This window comes from Motacilla alba, chromosome 3, assembly GCF_015832195.1.
Source record: "Motacilla alba alba isolate MOTALB_02 chromosome 3, Motacilla_alba_V1.0_pri, whole genome shotgun sequence".
NCBI classification, from domain to species: domain Eukaryota; kingdom Metazoa; phylum Chordata; class Aves; order Passeriformes; family Motacillidae; genus Motacilla; species Motacilla alba.
The window spans coordinates 53748582-53770656 of record NC_052018.1 but is presented as its reverse complement, the minus strand read 5'-3'; the positions used below and the strand labels follow the sequence as shown (position 1 = coordinate 53770656).

The window sequence follows — 22075 nt, the reverse complement described above, 5'->3', positions numbered from 1 at the left end:
TCTTTAGTTGCATATGCATTTTCATTAATAAAGGACATAATTAGTCTTGGTGTTCTTTACTCCATTAGTCCAAGCTCGTAGAAATCAAAATGGCTAAGCTTTTCAGACTGTCTCATTCCCTAATCATTGACTGTCAGAGACAAAATGTTTTAAGCCATAGCTACAGTTCTTGTACTGAACACTTTTATTCTTGCATTTACATTTAGAATGGTAATTTTTTTTTTCTGTCAGTTTTTTAGAGCATCCCCTCCTTTCCTGCAAGCAACACCAAAAAATCCCCACTCTACTAAAACTCTGAAGGTGTTATACTTTATTTTTCCAGTTGTAAAGTATTAACATGATGTTGCTGAAAGACAGAACTTGGTTTTTGTCACAGGACAAAACACAGAAATATCTCCTGGAGAGGAGGGATAAACATGGGCAAACACTTTTATAGTTCACAAGAAATCTTAAAAACATGATGTAGATAAGATCTCATTTTTTTGTCATACATGAGAACGCTTTCTTGCATATTGCTATGTTTTAGCACTAAGTCAATGTATCTTCACTTCTAGACTGAGTCTATACTGACCTTTTAATCAAAAGCTAACACTGCTGGTAATGTCCTCTAGGATGAAATACTGCTGTTCTGTGTGCCCACATTTTGCTTGTAGGACAGAACACACCACTGTTATTCTCTGTTTTGTATTTTTTGCATTTTAGTTTCTGCTATTTAAGATCAATTATAGAAATAAGATTCCAATTCATAGTATGCAGAAAGGTAAGATGTATGACAATCACAAGTACTACTTTTGGAAGAAAAGTCAGTCTGAAGAGAAATCTGTGAGAGGGTTTTGTATGCTTTCAAAGCAATTTGGTCCCCTGTCAGCTCATGCATTATGGAGGAAAAATTGGAACTCTGATAGAAAATAATTCTTACTCTCTGTAGCACAGTTCCCTTCCCTTCCAAATTTTTGGTTTCCTCTCTGCTTAGTAAGCAAGAAGGAAGTGCTAAATGTAGAGTAGATTGAGTTAGAGTAATTTAATGACCATTCAGTTGCTTTCACTTACTAACCAGTAGAGTGGGTGGTCAAGTAGGTGGTTCTATCAAAGCTCCTGTATGTAGTGTGGAAGTTTCATGTTCTTTCTCACTTTCTTCCAGGAAAGTTTTGTACTTGTGACACAATAATGAAGCATCCTCAGCATCTAGAACATATAAATAAATTTTGTATAGTTTGATGAAAGTTTCAACAACAACAAAAATAAATTGTTCCTGTTTCTATCAATTTAAATCTCTCTGCTGCTCTTTTCTCAGTTAGCAAGTAGTGAAGCTATAATGAGTGACTGATCCATAGCCAAAAGCATGGTAGGGACCATCATCTTTGGAAGTTTCATGTTCTGACACTCCAGAAAAGCTAATTAAGAACAGCAGTGGCCCAGCAAGGAGCTTGTCATCAAACCTCAGGATGTATTGTAGGCTTTGAGATAAACTGAAACAAAACTGATTGATTGTTTAGGAATTGTTAATCCACCCTGTCTTTAGAGATTCCTCTAAAGCAGATACTACCTACTAATCTTTCAAGAAATAATTTGAAAACAAATGAATATGTAAGAATAACTTTGGATTTTTTAAACACTGTGTTATATTTTTGAAGAAATACAGGTGTAGTACAGGTAGTTGTTAATAAAAGCTGAAACTGTTCTAGTTTTTATGGGACTTGGTTCTCACAAAAATAAAATGAAGTAGAAATAATTAAAACAGAGTATTTTAAATAGGGTAGGTGAAAATCTCCAAGCCTTTTACAATGAAGCTATATTGAGTAATGCTCTGTTGAACCAAAGCAGTAGCTGCCTCTGATCATCAGCTCTCTGTCAGTGCAAGGGGAGTGAAACACTGGGAAAAGTCTCTTATTGCCAGTGCCCCTGGATAAATTCCATTTTATTAAGAATGTTACTTGTAAGTACATTTTTGTTTATTCCAATATTACATATTTGATTAAAAATAGAAATGCAGAAATTTTACCACTATTTCATCCTTGCTCACATTAGGAGGATGTATGAAGCATTTTTCTGCGGAACAGTATCTGAAGTCTTCCTCTTATAAATGAGTAGGCCTAAAGTTGACTAAAGCTACTTGTTACTTTTTGTAATCAGTGTCTTTAGGCACTGACTGACTTAAGACTTGCTCATTTAATTGGGAGTTTGACATTTAATGTGATAATTTGTCATGAAGTAATTAAAAACAGTGATTCCAACTAGAAATATTTTTATTGATTTTTTCCCCAGTATTCATTCTGTTTGATTTGTATTGATGACTTATATAAAAAGAATTTGATATCAAGTCCTTTTTTCTTGGAAAAATCAAGTATAACATCTAATGCTTATTCACTGTTATCCTTCTCTTGCACATTTTAATACAATTTTTTCCTTTCACCTTATCCATTTAAATTAAGGTGCTGCTGATAAAGAGGAGCACCTCTCCTCCTACCCATTCCCTTCTATTTTTAACAGCCTGAGTTGAAGAAGGCTGCTGCATTTGAAGCATTACCATGTGTGTAAATAGCCCCTGTATGCATAACATCTCAACTCAAATATCTGTGTTAAAAAGTTCTTGTAATTTTAGCATCAGTCTGCACTTACGTATTCCTACTATATTTAATCCTGAGTAACAACCAAGGCTTACTTCACATTGATTATACATATTTCAGGCACAGCTGATGAGAAGATTCTTCAGCAGGGTTATGTCCTAGGGCAGAACTGTGTCACTCCAGTGCTGCTCCTCATCTTCTTTCTCTTCTTGAACTGACACTTTCTTTTTCTTGAATTCTTTACATCAGCAGCAATGTTCACTGCCCCACCCATAGGCCAGCTAGTATATTTGTACATCCAGTATATTCAAAACTCTGACTACTTTCTGTCAGCTAGTTGCTTGCAGATTAAAGCACCAGTGTTTGCATCTTGTAGAAATGTAAGAGCATTTAATTTTCATGATTTTCCTCTTCAGAGGAAAGAAAGATGAATCTGAAGCAATTAGTCTAGCATATGAATTGGTAGCAGGAGGTTTAAAGGTGACCTGAAAATGCTGATTGAATAAACTTAATTCATTTATGGCTGTATAATTTAAAACTAATTCAAATTAGATCCTCCTCTGCTTACTTTCTGAAATTAGAGTTGTGAATTTCTGGTTTGCAAGACCTAAAAGCAGCAAAGAATGAAATTACTGTATCAAAAATAAAGATGTCCACTTGTTCCTGATGGCAAAAAATGACAACCCTCTTCAGAGAAGCATTCATATAAAACCTTTCTGGCCTAAGGGAAAAGGTTTTTAGTTCATTTTGTCTTCTGCCATTTGAACTTCTTCTAATAGTCTCTCACTATTTCTAAACAAGTATGATTGGATTTGGTGGTATAAAGTTCATGCATTCTTCTTCATTTCCTCTCTATAATGTACAGATTTAAGGATGATCGGGTGAGCTGAGGAAATGGCCTCGCTTCATCAGTATGGTGAAAGTTCCTTTTCTTAAAACCCACTGTATCCTGATAGTGTTATTCCTACTCTGGCAAAGGAGATTTCAGGATTAGGTGGCATCCTGTCTTTTTGTGGTTTTTTTTTGCTAATTGATTCAGACTTAGTGAAGATTCTCTCTTCTCTTGCTTTTAGAAGCATTAATTGCAAAACCATCATGTGGTGGGTAGTCACATGTCTTGAATAACATTTGAGAACACTTATCTTGCCTAACATTTTCTGCACGAAATATGAGAATGGCTTTGGACCTGTATACCTTTTTGTAACTGAATGCTGAAGCAATGAAAATTTTTTTCTGACAGTCAGTCTCCTTCATGTTGGGTTGCCTGTTATCTAACCAATTAATTTATTTCTAGCACTTTACCTCTTTAATATTTTCTATTTCTCTAATTTATGGATTGAATGTAGTAGTATTGAATGGGTTGAAGTAGATGGATGAGAAGGTTGGTAGCAAAATATTTCTGGCAATCAACTTTCAAATTTCATTACTGCTGCTGTAATGAATGTGTAAAAACCAAACCACAGCAGTTTTTGGACATGAAATTTCTTGCATTAGTCTGTGACTGCTCTGGGTTGAAGCCTGTGCTCTGTGAGTTTGTTGCTTGCCATATCTGCATGCAGCTGTGCTCTACTCAGCTGTAATGCAGCTGGGTCCCTGGCTGCCTGTGTGCACTAAGGGCCTCTTTGGCCAGCATGCAGGTGCTTTGGAAGCATTCTGAAGTAGTGAGGTTGAGTAAAACCTCATTTCTGTGTTGTTTCTTATCCTTTTCTAGTGACTGGCCACTGACCAACTGTGACGTGACAAAGCTGGTAGTAAGTAAGAAAGAAAACGTGATGTTTGATACCAAAACAGATCTGGGTACAATAAGTCAGATGAGCTTTCAATCTTTGTGACTGTTTTAGCAAATGCGTATTCAAAGTGAGCAAATGGCAGAGCAGTGTGACTCAGCAGTGGCAGCTGGGGTAGTGATACCATCTGTAGTCTGAAATGACACTCAGACTAGTGTGGAGTTACACGACAGCTACATGTGAGGTAGGTGGGCCCAGACTGATGCAGGATATTCAGTCTGTGGAGTAGCAGCACTGAAGAGCAGATGTCCAGAGAGTATGAGAGATCCCTGGGTAGATCCAATATTGCTGCTGTGTAGGCTGTTATTGTGATTTTTGGGCTTAGAGGGAGGGTGCCGCATCCAATTTTATCAGGTGGCCATAGTAAGTCAGAGACCTACTGAGAGCGTTGCTGAAAGAGAACAGATGTGGATTGTTTTGTTAGAGCTCTTTTTTGGAAATGCTCTGCTACTGACTCGCAAAAGCATTACTAGAGATGGAAAATATGCCAATTGCAGTAAGAGCACGCTGTAACTGCCAGTTTGCAATTCCTGCTTCCCTCAGGATTTAAAAAGTATTAACAATAGTTATCCAGACAGAAGACACCAGCATAGATAACTACTGTGTGTTTTGAAGAGTAATGCCAATTAGAGCTTTGAAAATGTGGAGCGTGAGTCCTCATACCCACTCTTATGGTCTGTTCTTTTGAGCTGTTCTTGCAGAGACTGTAAACAGTTGCTGGTGTTGCAGAGGAGGAATTTAGGGATTATTCTGGATAGATTTGTTAGTGGACTATCTCAGTGTACCTTCTACATGGCATCAGTCGTCAGCATTTTCTGATATAAATCTGCAAAATGGTGTGTCAAATTTAGGACCTCAGAACACAGCCAGTGCTAAAAATTAGCTATGCCATGTTGACTAGTCTGTGAGATGGATTATTAGAGAATCTTGCAGCAAATTCTGAGGAGTGATTTTGTTCTGCAAAATGTAACTCATCTTAATAGAACTGATCTGGGTGTCTCTGAAAATGATTTTTTACATTCTTTTTTGTTTTGTTTCTTATTTCAACGGGAAGTGTTTAGAGAATGGAGCTAGGCTCTCCTCAGTAGTATTTCTCTCAGCTGAGCAATACAACCAATGTCAGAAACTGATTCACAGCAAGTTCCACCCGAAAATGAGGATGAACTTCTTTACTGTGTAGGTCACCATGCGCTGGAACAGGTTGTCCAGAAAGGCTGTGGATTTTCCTTCACTGGAGATAGGCAAGAACTGTCTGGACAGCATTCTGAGTAACATGCTCTCGGCTGACCCTGCTTGAGCAGGGGGGTTGGACCAGATGATCCACTGTGATCACTTCCAATCTGACCTATTCTGTGATTTATCCTGATTTGAAGGTGATTGTTTCTGCCACCAGAAGGTGATAGTTTGCTTTAGTGAGAGCGCTGTGGACAAGGAAGGTGTTGAGCTGATGGGATCAATATGGTGTTGATATGCCTCAACTTTTGCCTAACTCCTGCAGCATATCTCCCTTCCTGGATCACAAAAATGAAGAGCTCGCAGCTGTAATGACATGTTGGTGTCTACCAAGTTAACTCTAGCTGGTACTAGTTTGGGCTGGAAGATGAGGAGTGTTTTCCATATAACTGGTCTGTATAAAGATCAAAGCAAAAGAGTAATGGTGTGTGGGTCACTAGTCACTCCAGAGAAGGTGCTGACAAATGTCTCCCTCTTTGGGTAGTAAAGAATGTGCTGTACTTGCACTTCATTTTCAACTTCAGAGATGGTATCAGGGCAGCTATAACTAAAATGTCTTTTTAAAAGTCTGAAACGTTGCATTTTGTTAGCTACCCACAACACTTGTGCCTTTGCCAGGTTGACCATTCTGACTCTTAAGCAGTTGGAAACTTAGATGAGCAGTATGGTAAGATTTCCCCTTCCCCACACTGGATACCTGTGGTGGGAATAGAGTATAAGAAATGTGTAAAAAGCAGGTTCACCCCCAAAGAGTTGCAGCCAGGCCAATTATCCAAGATCAGAAACAGGCTTGACTCACAGCTGTAACCAATAAGGAAGACCAGTCAAATAAGACAGGGAGAACTGGGACCTAGAGTGAGTTGCTCTCTGGGCTTTGAAGAAGAAGGAGTAGTGTTGAGAAGAACTACTCATGAGAAATCACTGAGAAGGTATGGGACTCCTGCAATAGGATAAGAACACTTTTACATTGAGAACACAACAGATACCTATGGGCAACTAAAAGGAGGAAGCATATACAACCAAAGGGTTTGCTTTCCCTATCCTCTGTGCTTTCTCATCTCCCTCTAAACACATCTGCCTTATTCTAGCAATGAGTCTTGTAATATTCTTTTTTTTTCTTGTGCTTATTTTTCCCCTCATTCCCTCTTCCCCTCTAACCCTCTGTGTTGTTTTAACTGTCTAAACCAGAGGAAAGCAAATCCAACAACAGCAACAGGGGAATAGGTTTCTGCCAGTTGCTGCCATGAGTTTTTTTGAGTTGAACTGGCTGGCTTTCTGTAAGTGGGCATAAACAGTGAAAGGTAACAAAAATAAAGTTTGTTCTTTGAAAATGGAGAGAGAGGAAGTGAAAGTGGAATGCAGCCAAAGTGATGGGCTTTAAAAAGAGTCTTTTCAGCAGTTCTGTGAATAGATAGATGTGGGAGAAGACTCTTTTGTCAAGGGCAGAGAAGAGATGCCAAAGTGATTGGGTTAAGGGGAGATGAGAGATGAAAGCTGGAAGAGAGTGTGTCTCAGAGAAGCTTTTTACTTATCCTTCAAAAACTGGGTATAGCAGGAGTGAAGGACACATGAAGAGGTTTGAAAGAACATGTCAATGTTGAATGATGGTACCTGTGATACTTGAGAAAAGAAGTGCTGACCTGAGATTGAGTGTGGAGTGAAAGAGTAAAAGGGTGGTTGTAACTTGTGCTGCTCTTCTCTAAGACTGTCAAAAAGGCAGGCTGAGGCTCAGTTTAGACAGTAGGAGACCACTTTAGTTGAGGGGTATGATGGAGTCAACCCCACAGAAAAAGAGGACCAGAGATGAGATGGAAACAAAAAGACCCGGAGTCTTTGTTCCTTCAAAGTGTATGCAAGGAGGGAACAGAACTTTACCGTGCTTGTGGGTGATGTGGGTTTGTACTTGAAATTGAAACAGCCATTCTCAATTTTCAGTACCTGTCACTTTGTTCTTAGCAAATTGTGCTATGAACAAAGCATAGCTGTTTTTTCCATTGTCTCATACTATTTTGGGGTGGATTGTGATATGGCAAAAAATGAGGGAGGAAACTTTTGGTCACACTTTGAGACTGTTTTATTACAAGTTGCTTATATCCCTCTGGTACTGAAGTGTTTCATTTCTAAATCAGCAAAAATTTTATTATGCTTGTTGCTTCATTCATTTCATCCAGATTATGTGTTGGCTATTAAGTACTGATTTTTTTATTGTTTTAAAAATTTTTATGCTTTTCTTGGGTTTTGGTCTCTGTGCAGTATTTTCTTCTGAATGTATAGCTCTACACTATGTTCTGTATTTTAACTTTTAAATGATAACTTGGCAGTGCAGAGCCAATTTTGAGCTTTAAGTTATAATAGAGAAAAATTAGGAAACAGAAGAATACAGTTTTTGTAGAGAGGATAGTGTTTTTATTTTAATTTTTAGTTTCTACAAAATTTATTTATAGTGACAAGTGATGCAAACATTAGGACACACATTGTCCACTGAAACAGTTCACATTTTTTCTTCTGGCTTTAAAAAGCCAAAACAAGCCGCAGATGTGAAGCTCTTCAAGTGTTTTCTCCTTCTATGAGGTTTTTATTCTCAGATGAAATATATTAGGAATTTAAAAAGTTATACTTTTTACCAGCTTATCCTGCTGCAGCCTTTCTTTCCTTTCCCTAGAAAATTGCATACTGTTTTAGGTAATGGCATACCAGAAAATGCTTTGTTATATACACCTTTTTGAATATACTACCAAAGGATAACTGACAAGATATTGTGAAAACATGGGCATTTAATACTTGTGCAAGTTCAAGGTGAATATGTAAATGCCTTGTCTAATTTGAAAAAAGAGAAGTTAGTCCAATAGAGAAGTGTGAGATTTCCTTTTTTTTTCTTTTTAAATGTTCTCTAAGCCTTTATTATTTCTATTATAACCCTTAGGAGATTGAAAACTAGAACCACACAAGAATCCTGGATGTGGCATATAATTTTGTGAGGAAATGTTCAGTATTCTTTTCTAAATTTTGTATTTTAACTCTTGAATTATCTTTTAGCTATTATTTAGCATCAAGCTCATGTCTTCCTGGAAATATTTAATTCAGCCTTAAAATCTAAAGACTGGGTGGCAGATTAAGGCTCTGACTAGTACTGGCGGTATCTACCAGGACAGTTTTCAGCCATAGTTTTTCTTGCACTTAGCTTCTGTGCAATGTGTAACATGAAGGGATATGGTTTCACTTGTGTGCTGAAGTGGTAAGATTGTCAGAATAGTGTTCCTCTGTTCTCCTTGCTGTGCTTTGGGTACTGTGCCTTCAGGACATGCACAGATGATTGACTTCAAAAGCTACGACTTCATTGCACAGTCTAAAGTAGATCTAACCTTCAGGCTTACACTGTTTTAAAAAGCCAACCCAGTGAGAATGCTTCTCCACTTAAGAAGTGGAGAGATTAAATACAACTTGTGTCTGCTTGAAAAATACTCTAATACAGTTAAGTATTCTTGTAATAGTTAGTTTTATTGGAACTCAAGTGCAGACTTGCAGATAAAAACACAAGTTTATAGTCCTTGAGCTCAATTCCCTGGGAAGCCATAAAATAACATTACATTTGTTTGTTAAACTGTAGTATTTCTACTATTCTGATTGTAAATATTTTTACACTGAAATAGTGATTTCTTACTGGAAGTGTATGTGTCTATTGCAATTTCTCTGTTAAGAGTGTTTTTTTAACTGCACAAGTAAAGTGAAAATTGGTGGCAGATCAGTAAGTTTTGTCCAAAGTGGTGTAATGATTTGTGCTGTCTGTTCATCAGAGGTCTTGCCGAGGACCAAGTCTGATGAGAGAAGAGACATACATTATTCGCTTACAAATGCACAATTTATATTCTGAATCAGTTCAACAGCAAGTAGTGATTTGGCTACAAGATGTAGAGGAAGAAAGTGAGTTGTTGGCATCGTGTATGTTTCTCTGAGTGTGTTAAAGAGCTTTGCTGTCAGATTATTCTCTCCCAATGTAATCTACCTAAAATATTTTCCTCACAATTAGGAAGTATTTTGATGAATCTTACTTTGAGGAATGAAGTAACAACTAATACAAAGAGTAGTGTGTGAAATGAATCATCCATTTGATTCTGCAGGGCACCTGTAAAGGAAGATGCACATTTGTAAGCCTAAAGAGGAAATCTAGAAGACAGAAGATGAAAGACAAATCTCTATTTCTTTGTGTTGGCTGTTCTCAGCTTGTTTATTATGAAAAGTTTGCATATAATTCTGGTTTTTATCTTAGATTTTCTGTGATACTTTTGTCCATCTCTAAGCATAACATTGCAGAAGGCAATGTTATACTTGTCTTTGTGATTGAATAAAAGGTGTTAAAGCCAGTAAGGAAATGCAGAGCTTCAATTTGACACCAGGGAAGGTATGAAGCGTTGCATACGATTGTCTTAGGTTGCAATTTCAAACCAAGACAATGAGAAAAGTTTAAGACACCATTTCAATAGGAGATTATGCAAGGAGAACACAGGAAAGGATAGGCTGCTCCATTTAACCTTGATTCTGAGAAGGTGATGGAACAGCTCATGCTTGAAGCCATTTCCAGATCTGTGAGGGACATCAGTAAATACTGTCTGCTCAGACATCAGTGAGGCTGTTGACGCTGTCTTACAAACAGGGAGAGTGCCACTGAGCACCAGGAAACACTTATAAATGCTTTAAAAAAAATGTTGTTTTGTTTTGTTTGGGGTTTGTTTGTTTGTTTTGATTGTTTTTTCTTTTAACTGTGTGGCTTACTGCACACTGGCACAGGTTGCTCAGGGAAATTGTGGAATCTCCATCCTTGGGGATATTGTCTGGACATGGTCTTAGGCAACTATATCTAAATGGCTCTGCTTGAGCAGAGGGGTTGGACCAGATGGCCTGCAGTAGTCCCTTCCACATTCAACTATTTTCTGATTTTGTAGATTAGGGCCTGTTATATCTTGAATTTGTTATTTGTTGGTCTGTATCTCATTGGATCTTTCACTAAATTTGGAAGCTTGGCTGTTTCCTGTGTTTTCAAAATACATTTACACTGTTGTTCTTTCTAACTTTCCTTTCATCTTGCTGGATTCCATGAAAAGATGTGCCTCATATTAAAGTACCTACCATTTTGCTTACTACAAAATAAGAAACTAGAGCAGTATCTTCACTTCTGATACGCAAGGATTTGGCTTTTAGTTTGGCAGCGCCTGTGTGTGTGAAGGAATATTTTTAAACTCAGAATTGCTCATTGCCCCTCCTATTCATGTGCCCAAGTTTTGTGATTGATTCGCTGCTAGCTTAATTCTTTATGTACCTTGATGTCGTTTCTCAAAAGATCTCTTCTGAGAGGGTCTCGTCATCCCCTTGAGTCTCTGGATTTATACAATGACCGAACTCTTCCATCATCTCTCTACCTTCTTGGACTTAGCTCCTTCTGAGACTTCAGAAATGACCTTTTGTAAAGCTTCTGTCATTTTCAATGTCAGAGCTCTTCCTTTTCCTTGCATTTAATTTGATCTTCCTTTTTGCATGTCAATTTAATATTTCATACACAGTCTTATGCTCACCTCCCCTTAGGAAGTCCTCAGCTTTCATGTTGTCCACATTCATTTTGAGCTCTGTAACCCTATCTGTTCCTTGAGCTCCTTTTAAACTTCAGTCTATATAACTTATGTGCTCTTCTCTCATTTAGTTATTTGTCTGGTTTCTGTACTGATGCTGTGGTAACTAGTGTTTGCTGTGCTCAAAGAGGAGACTTTTTTTTTTTTGGTTGAATAGTTGCTCCTGTTGTCTAGCTGGAAGCTTTTGCTTTTGTCTGTTGAAAAAGTTTTAATAACTAATACTAAAAGAGATGGGTTCTAGAACAAACTTTAAATAACTTGTAATGTCCCCAGTCACACTGTTTTATGGCTAAACTGTCAAAGTTTTAATAGGGTGGGATGAGATGCTAAAAAGCATTGCCATGCAAAGGGAACCCTGGGGTCCTGGCTGGCAGAAGGTTGAACATGATTCGGCAGTGCCCTGGAGCCAGGAGAGCCAAGCGTGTCCTGGGGGGCATCAGGCACAGCATTGCAGCTGGGCAAGGGAGGGGATTGTCCTGCTCTGCTCTGCACTGAGGTGGTCTCGTCTTGAGTGCTGGGGGTGGTTTTGGATACCACAATATAAAAAAGATATTAAATCATTAGAGAGTGTCCAAAGGAGAGCAACAAAGATGAGGAAGGGCCTTGAGGGGAAGCCATATGGGGAGTGGCTGGGGTCACTTGGTCTGTTTAGCCTGGAGAAGGAGAGACTGAGGGGAGACTTTACTGAGGCCTTCAATATCCTTGTAAGGGGAAGAGGAGGGGCAGGCACTGATTTCTCTGTGGTGACCAGTGACATGACCCATGGGAATGGCCTGGAGTTGTGTCAGGGGAGGTTTAGGTTGAATCTTCAGGATCTTAACCCAGAGAGTGATTGGGCACTGGAACAGGCTCACCAGGGAAGTGGTCACAGCACCAAACCTGCCAGAGTTCAGGAAGTGTTTGAACAATGTTCTCAGGAACATGGTGTGGCTCTTGGGGATGGTGCTGTGCAGGGCCAGGCATTGAGCTCAATGATCCTGACAGGTCCTTCCAACGCAGCTTATTTTCGGTGATACGGTGATGTGTAGCTGTTAGGCCTGTTTTTGTGGTTTAGTTGGTGGCATGATTAGTAGAGATAGAGATAAAAGTTGAGCTGTGAACTTATTTCTTCCAAATCCTTATTTTGTGATGTGTTTGTAGGGCTGTCTTCACTTAGCACTCCTCCTGAGTTTAATCTTGTTTTTATCCATTGCCTTTTAGCAGCGTATTGTAAGAATGTTTAGGAGAAATGCCAGAGACTGTGATATCTACATTAGATTTTCTATAGATAAGCCCTAGCAGTATCTTGGTAAAGGTGTTGTTTTCAGAATCAGCATTATAAGGCCACATATCCATTAAAAACATCAAAGTGAATAATTTATTTTTGGAACTCCCAGTTGTGTTCTTGAAGACACAGAACTTGTTTGCTGGCATTTTACTATTGGTAATGTTATGAAAACTTTTGTTAATTTCAAGAGCATGATTCCACACCTCAAAACCCCAATTTTTTTGTATTATAATGGTATACTTTCTGGTCAGAATTTTCCTCAGTGTACTGCAGGAATATTGAAGCTTGCAGCCTATAAGCTGAAATATGAAATAGCTTTGTCATTCTGTGGATGTTTTAACTTGTATATCGATGAAAATCTATACATCATTTCATAAAACTGGTAATTCTTTTTGTGGTTTCAGAAATATCTTGTGAATTGAAATGGAACTTGATAACTTCAGTTGTATAGAAGTGATCTGCATATCTAGGGTTGTTTGCTCTCTGCTGCTTTGCCCATGTCAAGGAAGGATGAAAAAGACATTAAACAATTGTGACTTTTCACAGCTACCTGTTGTCACCTCTCCAGTAAAGAACAGAAGATCTCTTTTTCCCTGGAGAACAAGAGGAAATTTAAAGGCACTTTAGTTTAGATTATGTTTTGCTTAGTTGGGAAACTGAAAGACAGACAGTATAATAGAGACTGTTCTTTTCTTCCCTTCGTCTCTTTTGTTTTTCCATTCTATTTACTGCTGGTAAACCATGGAAAAGATTTCTCTTGGCAGGGAATATGAAGCTTTTTGAAATCGGAGATGTACAAGCCTTCTTCAGCCTGGGTATAGAGAGTGAGAGAGGCTAACTTAATAGAAGAAATTGAATAAATGGCATGGTCAGGTAGACCACATCTATTTGTGAATCTTCATACTGTTCCAATATTTGAGGCTAGGATAAGTGCTGGCATTAATAGTGATGTCTTACCCTGAAGAATACAGGAAAGAATGTCCACCTGAGGCTTCATGCATTCTCCATAACTTTCACCTAACAATTATCCAGTTCCTAACTTTCCATTCTAAAATTAGCTATTAATAAATTAGCTATTTATTAATAAGAAATGTGGAAGACAGACAATGAAAAGGAATGTGCATAGATCAGACTAGATGGTGAGCTGTTTAGCATTTTGTCCCCTACTCTTCTCCTTGGTTATGTCACTACTTAATGACTTTTGGAGGGTGGGATTGGTTTTAATTTCACAGTGATTTATAGCAAATACTGATATAGGAGTGGTTTGTCTGCTTCCTTGTTAGAAAAATTTATATTTGTAGAGATGTTTAGATTATTTGATTGTTATAACAACACCAACAGAAGCCCTACACCTAAAATATAATAAAGTTAATTTAGGAATAATTTGCCATATTTCCTATTTTGTTGTTGGTATTTAGATTCTTGAGACTTGAAGTTCCATGTTGAAGTTCCTAAGTTAAGAGGATGATTAAAACTTCCTGATATTAAGAATAAGTCTAGAAAAATAGAAAAAAACCCATTTGCATGTAGTTGAGTTTAGTTGGTTTTTATTGCTATTACCTGAAATCAGTTGTTTTGTGACATGAATTTTAGTACTACAAAATAAGATGCCACTCTAAGGAAGATATATATTCTTAGTATTTAGTATAACTTCTTCCTGTAGTTGAGAATCTGTAATTCACCTTAAGTGCAGCTCTTTTAATGGTTATTTTTTTAACACTAAATAGTGCCACTGATCTGCCTTTTTAAATGTCGTAAGTTGATTAAGGTTGTTTCAGTGTTACATTTCAGTAGGTAATACTTAACATAAGCATTTTAACAGAAGTCATTAAGATTTATTCTCAAACTGCATTAACATCAATTCTTAGTACAGTCTTAACAGGTGTCTAAATGCTCTGCAGTCAAGGTGTTCTAAAATGCTCATAACAGAAATTATGTAGTGCCTTTAGAAGACGAAAACATCCTGTGCTTCAAGGTGTATTGTAATATAAACAGGTAAATTATTGTGGTAAGTGTGTGATTTTTAAAAGCAGAACATCTACCTGGATGTATATGACAGAAAAGACACCTGCTGTATCACCTTTATCTTCAATCTTTGATTTCACCACTCAGTATGAGAAGAAAAAAAAAAATTCACAGGATTTTTACCTGAAATCACAGATCAACAAAATTTTGTACTGGGTTCTTGTCATGGAGCTATCTACTTTGATGGATTTAGAACTATTCGTTATGCTTTTACACCAAGTAGTGGAGAAAAATAAAAACATGCTCTTGAATAAAACAAGCAGATTGGTCCAAGTAGTCATTTGAGCTGAATGAGAAAAGAGTATTTAATCCCTACTGCAACACCTTCACGCATGGAAGTTCCAAAAGGAACCATTGGTAACTGAGCCTTTTGCACAGGAGAAGTTGTGCTAACAGAATGTTCTTGTGTGTCTCTAGCACAGCTCTTCTCTTGTGTTCTTGTTTGTTGTTTGTTTTTTTGTTTGGTTTTTTTTTTTTGCTCCTGTATTGGTCATCTGCCTGGTCCCAGTGGATGGGTTTCCTTACAACCAGCTCCTAAAATGGAGGAGCAGGAACTTTAAGATATTGCTAGTGAGTTTTGCATTGTGCAGAAGTGGTCAGATGCAAAACCAGATCTCAGAACTAAACAGTAAAGCTGGATGCTTTCACTGGTCTTTCTGCATAATGCCATTCTGAGGCTGAAAAAAATCCCTTGCCATATTGATAGGTTATAGAATGAAGCAGTGAAGAGCAATTCTAAAATCTAAATATTAAAATGGCCGTACAGAATTTTTGCATACTATTAGGGAGTAGTATCTCTTACCTGGAAGTCACTAGTTCTCCAGTGCACCATCCCTATAATGCTATTTATAATACATGTTATGAGTATATTAATTTAATGTTGTGAAACTGAATGTTTCTATTCAAAATAGTAAAAGTGACATAAACTCTAGGGAGTGCAGTGAGAACTTAGGAATTGCTAGATAAAGATCCGTTATTTAAATTCAGAATCAGGTTTTCTTTTTATCCTTAGCTGATGAGCTGGGAGGCCACAGTAAAGTTGTAATGGACATCCATTTATCAGTGGCAGTTATTGACATGTAGTTTTTCTAGTCTTGAACTTATTTATAGTTTAACCAGGTGGAGAAAAGATTTTTTTTTTTTTTCCCTGGGTTATAAAAGGAGGTAGGATAAATCAAAATCACAGGGCAATGTCAGTATGAAGTGTTGCTGCTAAGGAATTATTATGATAATTAAAAAATATGTAATTTATCTTTAAATGTAAATAAATAATTCAAAATAGCTTTTTTATAGGTATTTTGGGTTTGTGTGGCAAAGTTTGGTGGCTGAGGGGTTCTGTGAAGACAAGGGTGTCTTCTGTGAAGAACTGCCAGAAGCTTCCTCTGTGTCTGATAGAACCAATGCCAGGCTCCAAGAAAGACCTTGGCTGAGCCTGTCAGAGACAGTGTTAGTGCCTCTGGGATAACAGATTTAAGGGAAAAAGTTTTCTGTGTGACAAAAGGTTTTTTAAGATTTGATATTATTTTTCATTGCACTGCTTGAATTTGATTGGTGATAAATGAAGTTGGATGTGGTTTGCCCACAATGTTAATTGAGTGACCCAAAGGTCCTTCAAAATATTTTTCTCTCCCCTGAGGAGGGGATTGATAGACTGGCTTTGGTAGGCACATGGTGTCGAGTCAGGGTCAAGCCCCCACAATAGATGATGTGCAAATTCTTGACTAAATGATCTTTATTAAATCTTCATTAGATTTTGGTTAATTTTGGGGATTTTATGATTAATTTTGAGATTAAATTTAGGTTAATCTTGATGTCCTTGTTATTAAGCAGAGCTTTAATTTATTTTCTGAGAGTTCAGTGTGGGATATTAATCTTTCTTTTTATAATGAACATTTAAGATTCTTTATCTTTCATGAATGAAAATGGACATGTAGGCAGGAAATTTTTTGAAGCTAGTATGATTTATCATTTATCTTTTAGAAGGACATTGAAGGGGATTGTTTGAGTTCTCGGTCTGTTTAAGCTGAAGTTGATAACCTAGTGCTGCTTATGAGAAAACATAATGGATACAGTGAATCGTTGTTTTGCTTGATTTCCATCAAATGCAAATGTTTCCCAAATACTTCACAAGCAACTGAACAAATTTGATTGATCCAAAATATAATTAGTAGTTTGACAAAATAATCACAGACACTTAAAATTCTGTCTTAGTTTTCTGTTCCAGCTGTTGGTGGGGTGTTTATTTCTGATGCACTACCCGTTTTTTTCTTTTTGTCTTTGATTGTTAAGAATGACTTGATGGCTGCTGCCACCACTGCAGGTGTGGCAGTTCTTGGCTCTGGTTGATGCTGTCCCATCCAGCTCTTCTGGGCTGTGTCCTGATGGCACTGTTGTTTGAAAAGAGGAAATAGTACTGACTGCCTTGCATCCCAGTCCTTTGGCCCTCATCAGGTTGCTGAGGTCAGACCGGTCTGGTGTATTACTCTTGATCACTGCTGCTGCTGCCGTTTTTTTCAGAAGCATAATAGAAACATAAGGTAAATGTGGATTTAGGAACTGCAAGATCTAAGGGCATTTGAATGTCAGCACTGCTTCCAGCCCAGATATTGAGCAGAGATATCCAAATCACAGTGGCAGGAAGTGTGTATTGGTAGGTATGGACAAATTCCAGTGGTGGGGTAGTATTGAAGAAAAAATTTAAGTTGTACATCAGTGATAGCTAAAGGAATGTGGTGGTCATAGGTATTGGGACAGTGGTTGATAGTACTGTTTTATTGAGCTTTGGGGGAAATTACAGATGGCTTAGTAGGAGAGTTGACTTGTCATTTGTAGGATATTAGCAGACTGTTGTCAAAATGTTAGGCAACAAATATGAATGGGTACTTGAATTCAGCTGCTGAACTTCACTGGAAGGTAGTGAATGTTCATCAAGCTGATCCACTATCTTCCCTGAGCAATGCTGTTACATTATTGTGGACAGTGGCCCAGTAGCTGAATTAGGGCGCTAATAAGTCCTGACCTACTGTGTACTTTGGTCAGATGTTTGTTGTTATGTTTGAGTAGTTTTAGATTTGATTTAAAATGTAGGCAGTTTTGAACAAATGGCTGGGAAAAAATACATCACTGCAGGTTTCAGCCACCCACCACCTCTTCTCCTTGTGTTTTCCACACAGCATGTTGCACTAGGTTTGTCTCTTACTGCCTGGAGTTATCGAAATAGCATGCAGGCAATTGACTGTTGAAACAGAGAAGGAGAGGTCTGAATTTGCCCATGTTTTAAGTCTTAAGGAGTAGTCTGCAGGGAGTTTGAAATGCTTGACCTGTCTTGTGTTGTGCTAGGTAAAACACTACAGCATTGGCTGTTTACTTGCCTTGAAATGTCTCGGTATGTTGGTAAGAGGTAAGGTGACAGTGTGCTCTATGAGAGGATGCCATTGTTTCAAGCAATTGTTTTAGGGTTGATTTTGTAGTGGCTTGATAATCTGTCCTGATAAACTTTGCTCATGTGCATATGATAAATGCACATTTACTTGTTCTGTGGGCGCAGCCACGATGTGCACACAAGGAGGTTGGGATTGCTTGCTGTGTATTAACAGGTGCGTTGTTATTGCTAATCAGAACTCTGATAACTAAAATTAATAGTGGGTACAAAGACAAGCAATTAAGGACATTCATCTTCTGAATGAATCTAAAAGATTCATTGGTAGTTTAAATTTATATACTGAGGGCACTCAAACCATTAAAAAGGGTAATGGGTGCCCTGCAGGCATGTGCTCCAAAGCCATATGTCACTTTGGTGCTGGGACAGCAGACTGATAACTTCCCTTTAAGGGAAACTGCTATTCATTTATCAGTAAAATGTTGAAGGAAATGTACATTTTTTTTTTTTGCTGTAGAGTGATCATAGAAGTGGAAGTTAAATCAAAGTGCAAGATTTATGTTCTAAGTCTCTTTGGCTTTATCATAATAGATGTTAATTAGAAAAGTGTCTCACTGGTAACAGAGGGCACTGGAGTTGGGACATTGAAAAGTATAAATATTTCTCTGACACACAACTATTTCTCTCATGTCTTGCAGTCTTTGGCAGTGACGCTGATGTAGTAACTAGCTTAGTACAGGGAATAAACTGTTGTGGTGCTCTTGTTGCTGCTGCTGATGCTCTGCTCATGTTGTCACAGGGTGATGTTTGAGCAAATGTTGTTAATACAGAGATGGATATGAAGTTTTAAGGGTGTACGGTACAAGGATTTAGCACAAATTTTGCTTCAGTGTGGAATTTTCGTTCTGTCCTGATGTTCTTGCCAGCTGAAACATTGGTTAAAATGTAATTCTGGGTGCATATCTGGCAATGGGTTTTGATGATGTAGGATTGTCTAAAATTTGGTTTTGTCATTCATTCAAAATGACAAATACTTTTACAGATTTGTGGGAACTATTTGAGTTATCTCTTATTGAAGATGCAACATGATCTCTTGGTGTGGCACACCGTGCAGATTTGCTTATGGAATTTAGTAAAAGGAACTTTCTCTTCCCTAGATATGAATTCTGTGTAAACTCTGTCTGTTATGTTGATACTTCAATATGCTGTTTTGGGTAGAGAATTTTCATTCTCTATTTGGTGACATACGTGCACATTCTTCCTTTCCTTTTTGTCTGGTCTTTCTGAGTTCCACACCGTGAATGTCTTGTACGGAGGGCAGGAGAGAACACAGGCTGTAGCTCTTGGTGGTCCTCAATCTCCCCTTTTCCACCTCCAGCCCATTCACCTCCTGAGTGAAGTGTGAGCTGGTGAGAGCCTGGCAGGCCTGGAAGGGTGGTGGCTGTTTGTGCTGTGGTGGTGACTCATCATAGGCAACACTGGAATCTATTGTAATAACGGGTTTTTGTTCTTGAAGTATTTGTATTTAAAAATTCACACAACAAAGTCAATACAAATACCCCTGTTATTCCAGAAGCATTTTATCAAAAGGAACTTTTGTTGTGATGAGCATTGTTATTTGGATTGATGTGCCCAAGTTAGTGAGGACAGGGAGAAGAGCATGAAAGAAATATCTCCTCTGACTTTCAAAAATTGTCTGTATTCTAATTCTTACATAACTTTTCTAGATTAAAAAATACCACCTAAGTAATGATGGATGCACTGTTTTCTCTTTCACACTCTCCTGCTATTGCCTTTTGTTTTTGAGTAGGAGGAGCAAACTCTCGGGCTCTGTGCCACGCATAGAGGTAACAGCTGCTGCAGAATTGTATGCATGACATCTGTATTTTCTTGCCTTTACGCTCTGCTTTTTCTTTGACCAGGTTCTTTTGATTCCTTTGTTTCTTCATTCTCAAACCTTGATCTTTTTCTGAGATTGTTATGCTTTCTTCTCTCTTTTCCCAGCCTACTTAATGGCCTTGAGTTAAGAATGGAATAAAAAACTTACAGAATGAGACAGGGTAGACAGTACTGAGCTATATGGGAATTCTGTCTTTTTTTTTCCTCCCATCATTTTCATTCCTTCCATTCTTCTTTCTCTCTGTCACTTCTCACAACTTTTGTTGTAAGGTTTTCATATCTGTTGTTTGTGTGACCCTGAAAAAATGCCTTGCTATGTTATGCTAGATTGATTTAGTAAATCAAGATTACCCAATTCATTCTGCAGCAATTATTTATTTTCTAGCTAATTTTAATTAAGTTTTATGACTGTTTGGGCACATTATTTATCCTTGTTGTCAGTGTTTGGACTGCTTGTGCTTTCAGAGTTTTTTTGTTTTTCATCTTTGATCTTGGTCTATTATTTTCAGTTTCCCCTGTGGTTCAGATAGCATGTTGCTTTTTGTCACTCAGACTCTGAGATAGGTTTCACTTGAATTGGTGACTTCAGGCTATGATTTGCTCTGACAGAAGGTGCTCTTGGGGGAAATTGGTTGTGTGGAGTAGTGATGTTTTTACCAAAGAGAGCAGAACACTGATGGGTGAGTTGTTTGCAGGTTTTAGCTTCGTAAATGCAAGCCTGTGAACTGTGGTACAAGGCTGCGTGGGCACTGCAGTTGTGGTGGGCCCCAGAGAAACACCTCTGCTTGACTCTTGGAAGGTCTCTGCTTTTAAATGAACTAATAACAAATTTCTTCTCTAGGAGGATGCACGTTCGATGATGGTCCTGGGCCCTGTGACTACCACCAAGACCTGTATGATGATTTTGACTGGGTGCATGTCAGTGCTCAAGAGCCTCACTATCTGCCACCTGAAATGCCTCAAGGTGAGAAGCCTCACAGATACTGAAGGATAAATTTCTTTAAAAACTCAAAGCCACAATGAATATGAACTCAAGGTTCTGGTTTGAGATCCCCACTTTAACCTTGGTGATAGAGATCATATAAAGGAACAAAAATAATAAATATAGTAATCTTGGTAATTGAGAAGCCTTCTTAGACCAAATACCGCTTTAAAGCTGGGATGAGGCATAGGGAAGGGAGAAAGGAAGCCATAATTTCCTCTTTATTCCATGTGGAATTTCTGTTGACTTGAAGTAAAATTCTGTGTTTTGTATGACAGCCAATGTATTGATTCAGTTATTCAGGTAGGCACTAGAAGAAATGGTGAAAAAAAGGATACATGCAAAAACCCCATATGCTGATTCCTTCTTTCCCTTCCCCCCCCCCCCCCCCCCAACCTCCTATCATCTGAAGGTAATCAGAAAAGCTTGATTTATGGAAATATTGCTGTTGTTAATTACTATTTAGGACAGGTAATGAATAACTGAAGAGGCACAGCCTACATGACCTTGCCTGCTCACCTTTGATGAACAGCTTAATCGGCGCTTCCCAGACAGCATGATATGCTGAGAGAATGAAAGCATTTGAAATTCAGCTACATTTTCCAATTAATAATACATTAAGTAATTAATCATGCAGAGGAGGAAAAAAGGTCATGGCTATTTTATTTGTATCTAAAAGGTATTGTGAAGTGAGGGATGTGTGGAGAAGGAGTGAGAAATGTTGCCACATAGAAGTAACCTCACCTCTGCATTCCTTCCCCTGCATTTTTTGTACTGTTGTGAATTAATGGTGGTTGATCTAAATAATTTTATTTCTTAACGGCTACCTAGTGGGTTCCCCTTGCTCTGGAGTCACTGATAAAAGCAGGTGTTACCAAGCCCAATAACTTGCAAAATAGGTTAATTAAGACCTACACTTTATTTAATGGACTTCTTGGTGCTTCAGTTTTGCATAAGGAAGAATAAATTAAAAAAAACCTTAACATTTGTGATGGTCTTCTATTAAAAAAAGTTCAAAACAATATCTCACCTAGTAAGGCCGAAATCAGTTACTATTCAGTTACTATTCAGTTTGCATTTTTCAGAACGTGCATGTTTTTTATAAAAGTTGGAGGTATCTTAATTGTAATGGAAACACCATTCTGGGAAAAATTTGGTATTTTTAGACCTTTGGCATACCTTGTGCAGGAAGAAGAGCAATTTGAGGAATTGTATTTTGAATGAATCCAAATGACAAGATAGCTTCTTGCGTATTCCAAATAACATACCTGTCATCCTTAGGCAGTTCTGAGAGTTAAATGACACAGTGCTCTCT

The 22075-nt window shown here is 37.9% G+C and overlaps 1 protein-coding gene across 15 annotated transcripts in view; it reads left to right on the top strand.

The window, feature by feature from the left end:
* Positions 1 to 22075, top strand: part of PTPRK (protein tyrosine phosphatase receptor type K) — a 382329-nt gene that overhangs the window by 62957 nt on the left and 297297 nt on the right. For all 15 annotated transcript variants that reach the window (XM_038130591.1, XM_038130596.1, XM_038130594.1 and 12 more), the window contains exon 2: positions 20620 to 20742. In XM_038130591.1, the coding sequence (XP_037986519.1) occupies positions 20620 to 20742 (123 nt within the window). The remainder of the gene's footprint in view (positions 1 to 20619; positions 20743 to 22075) is intronic.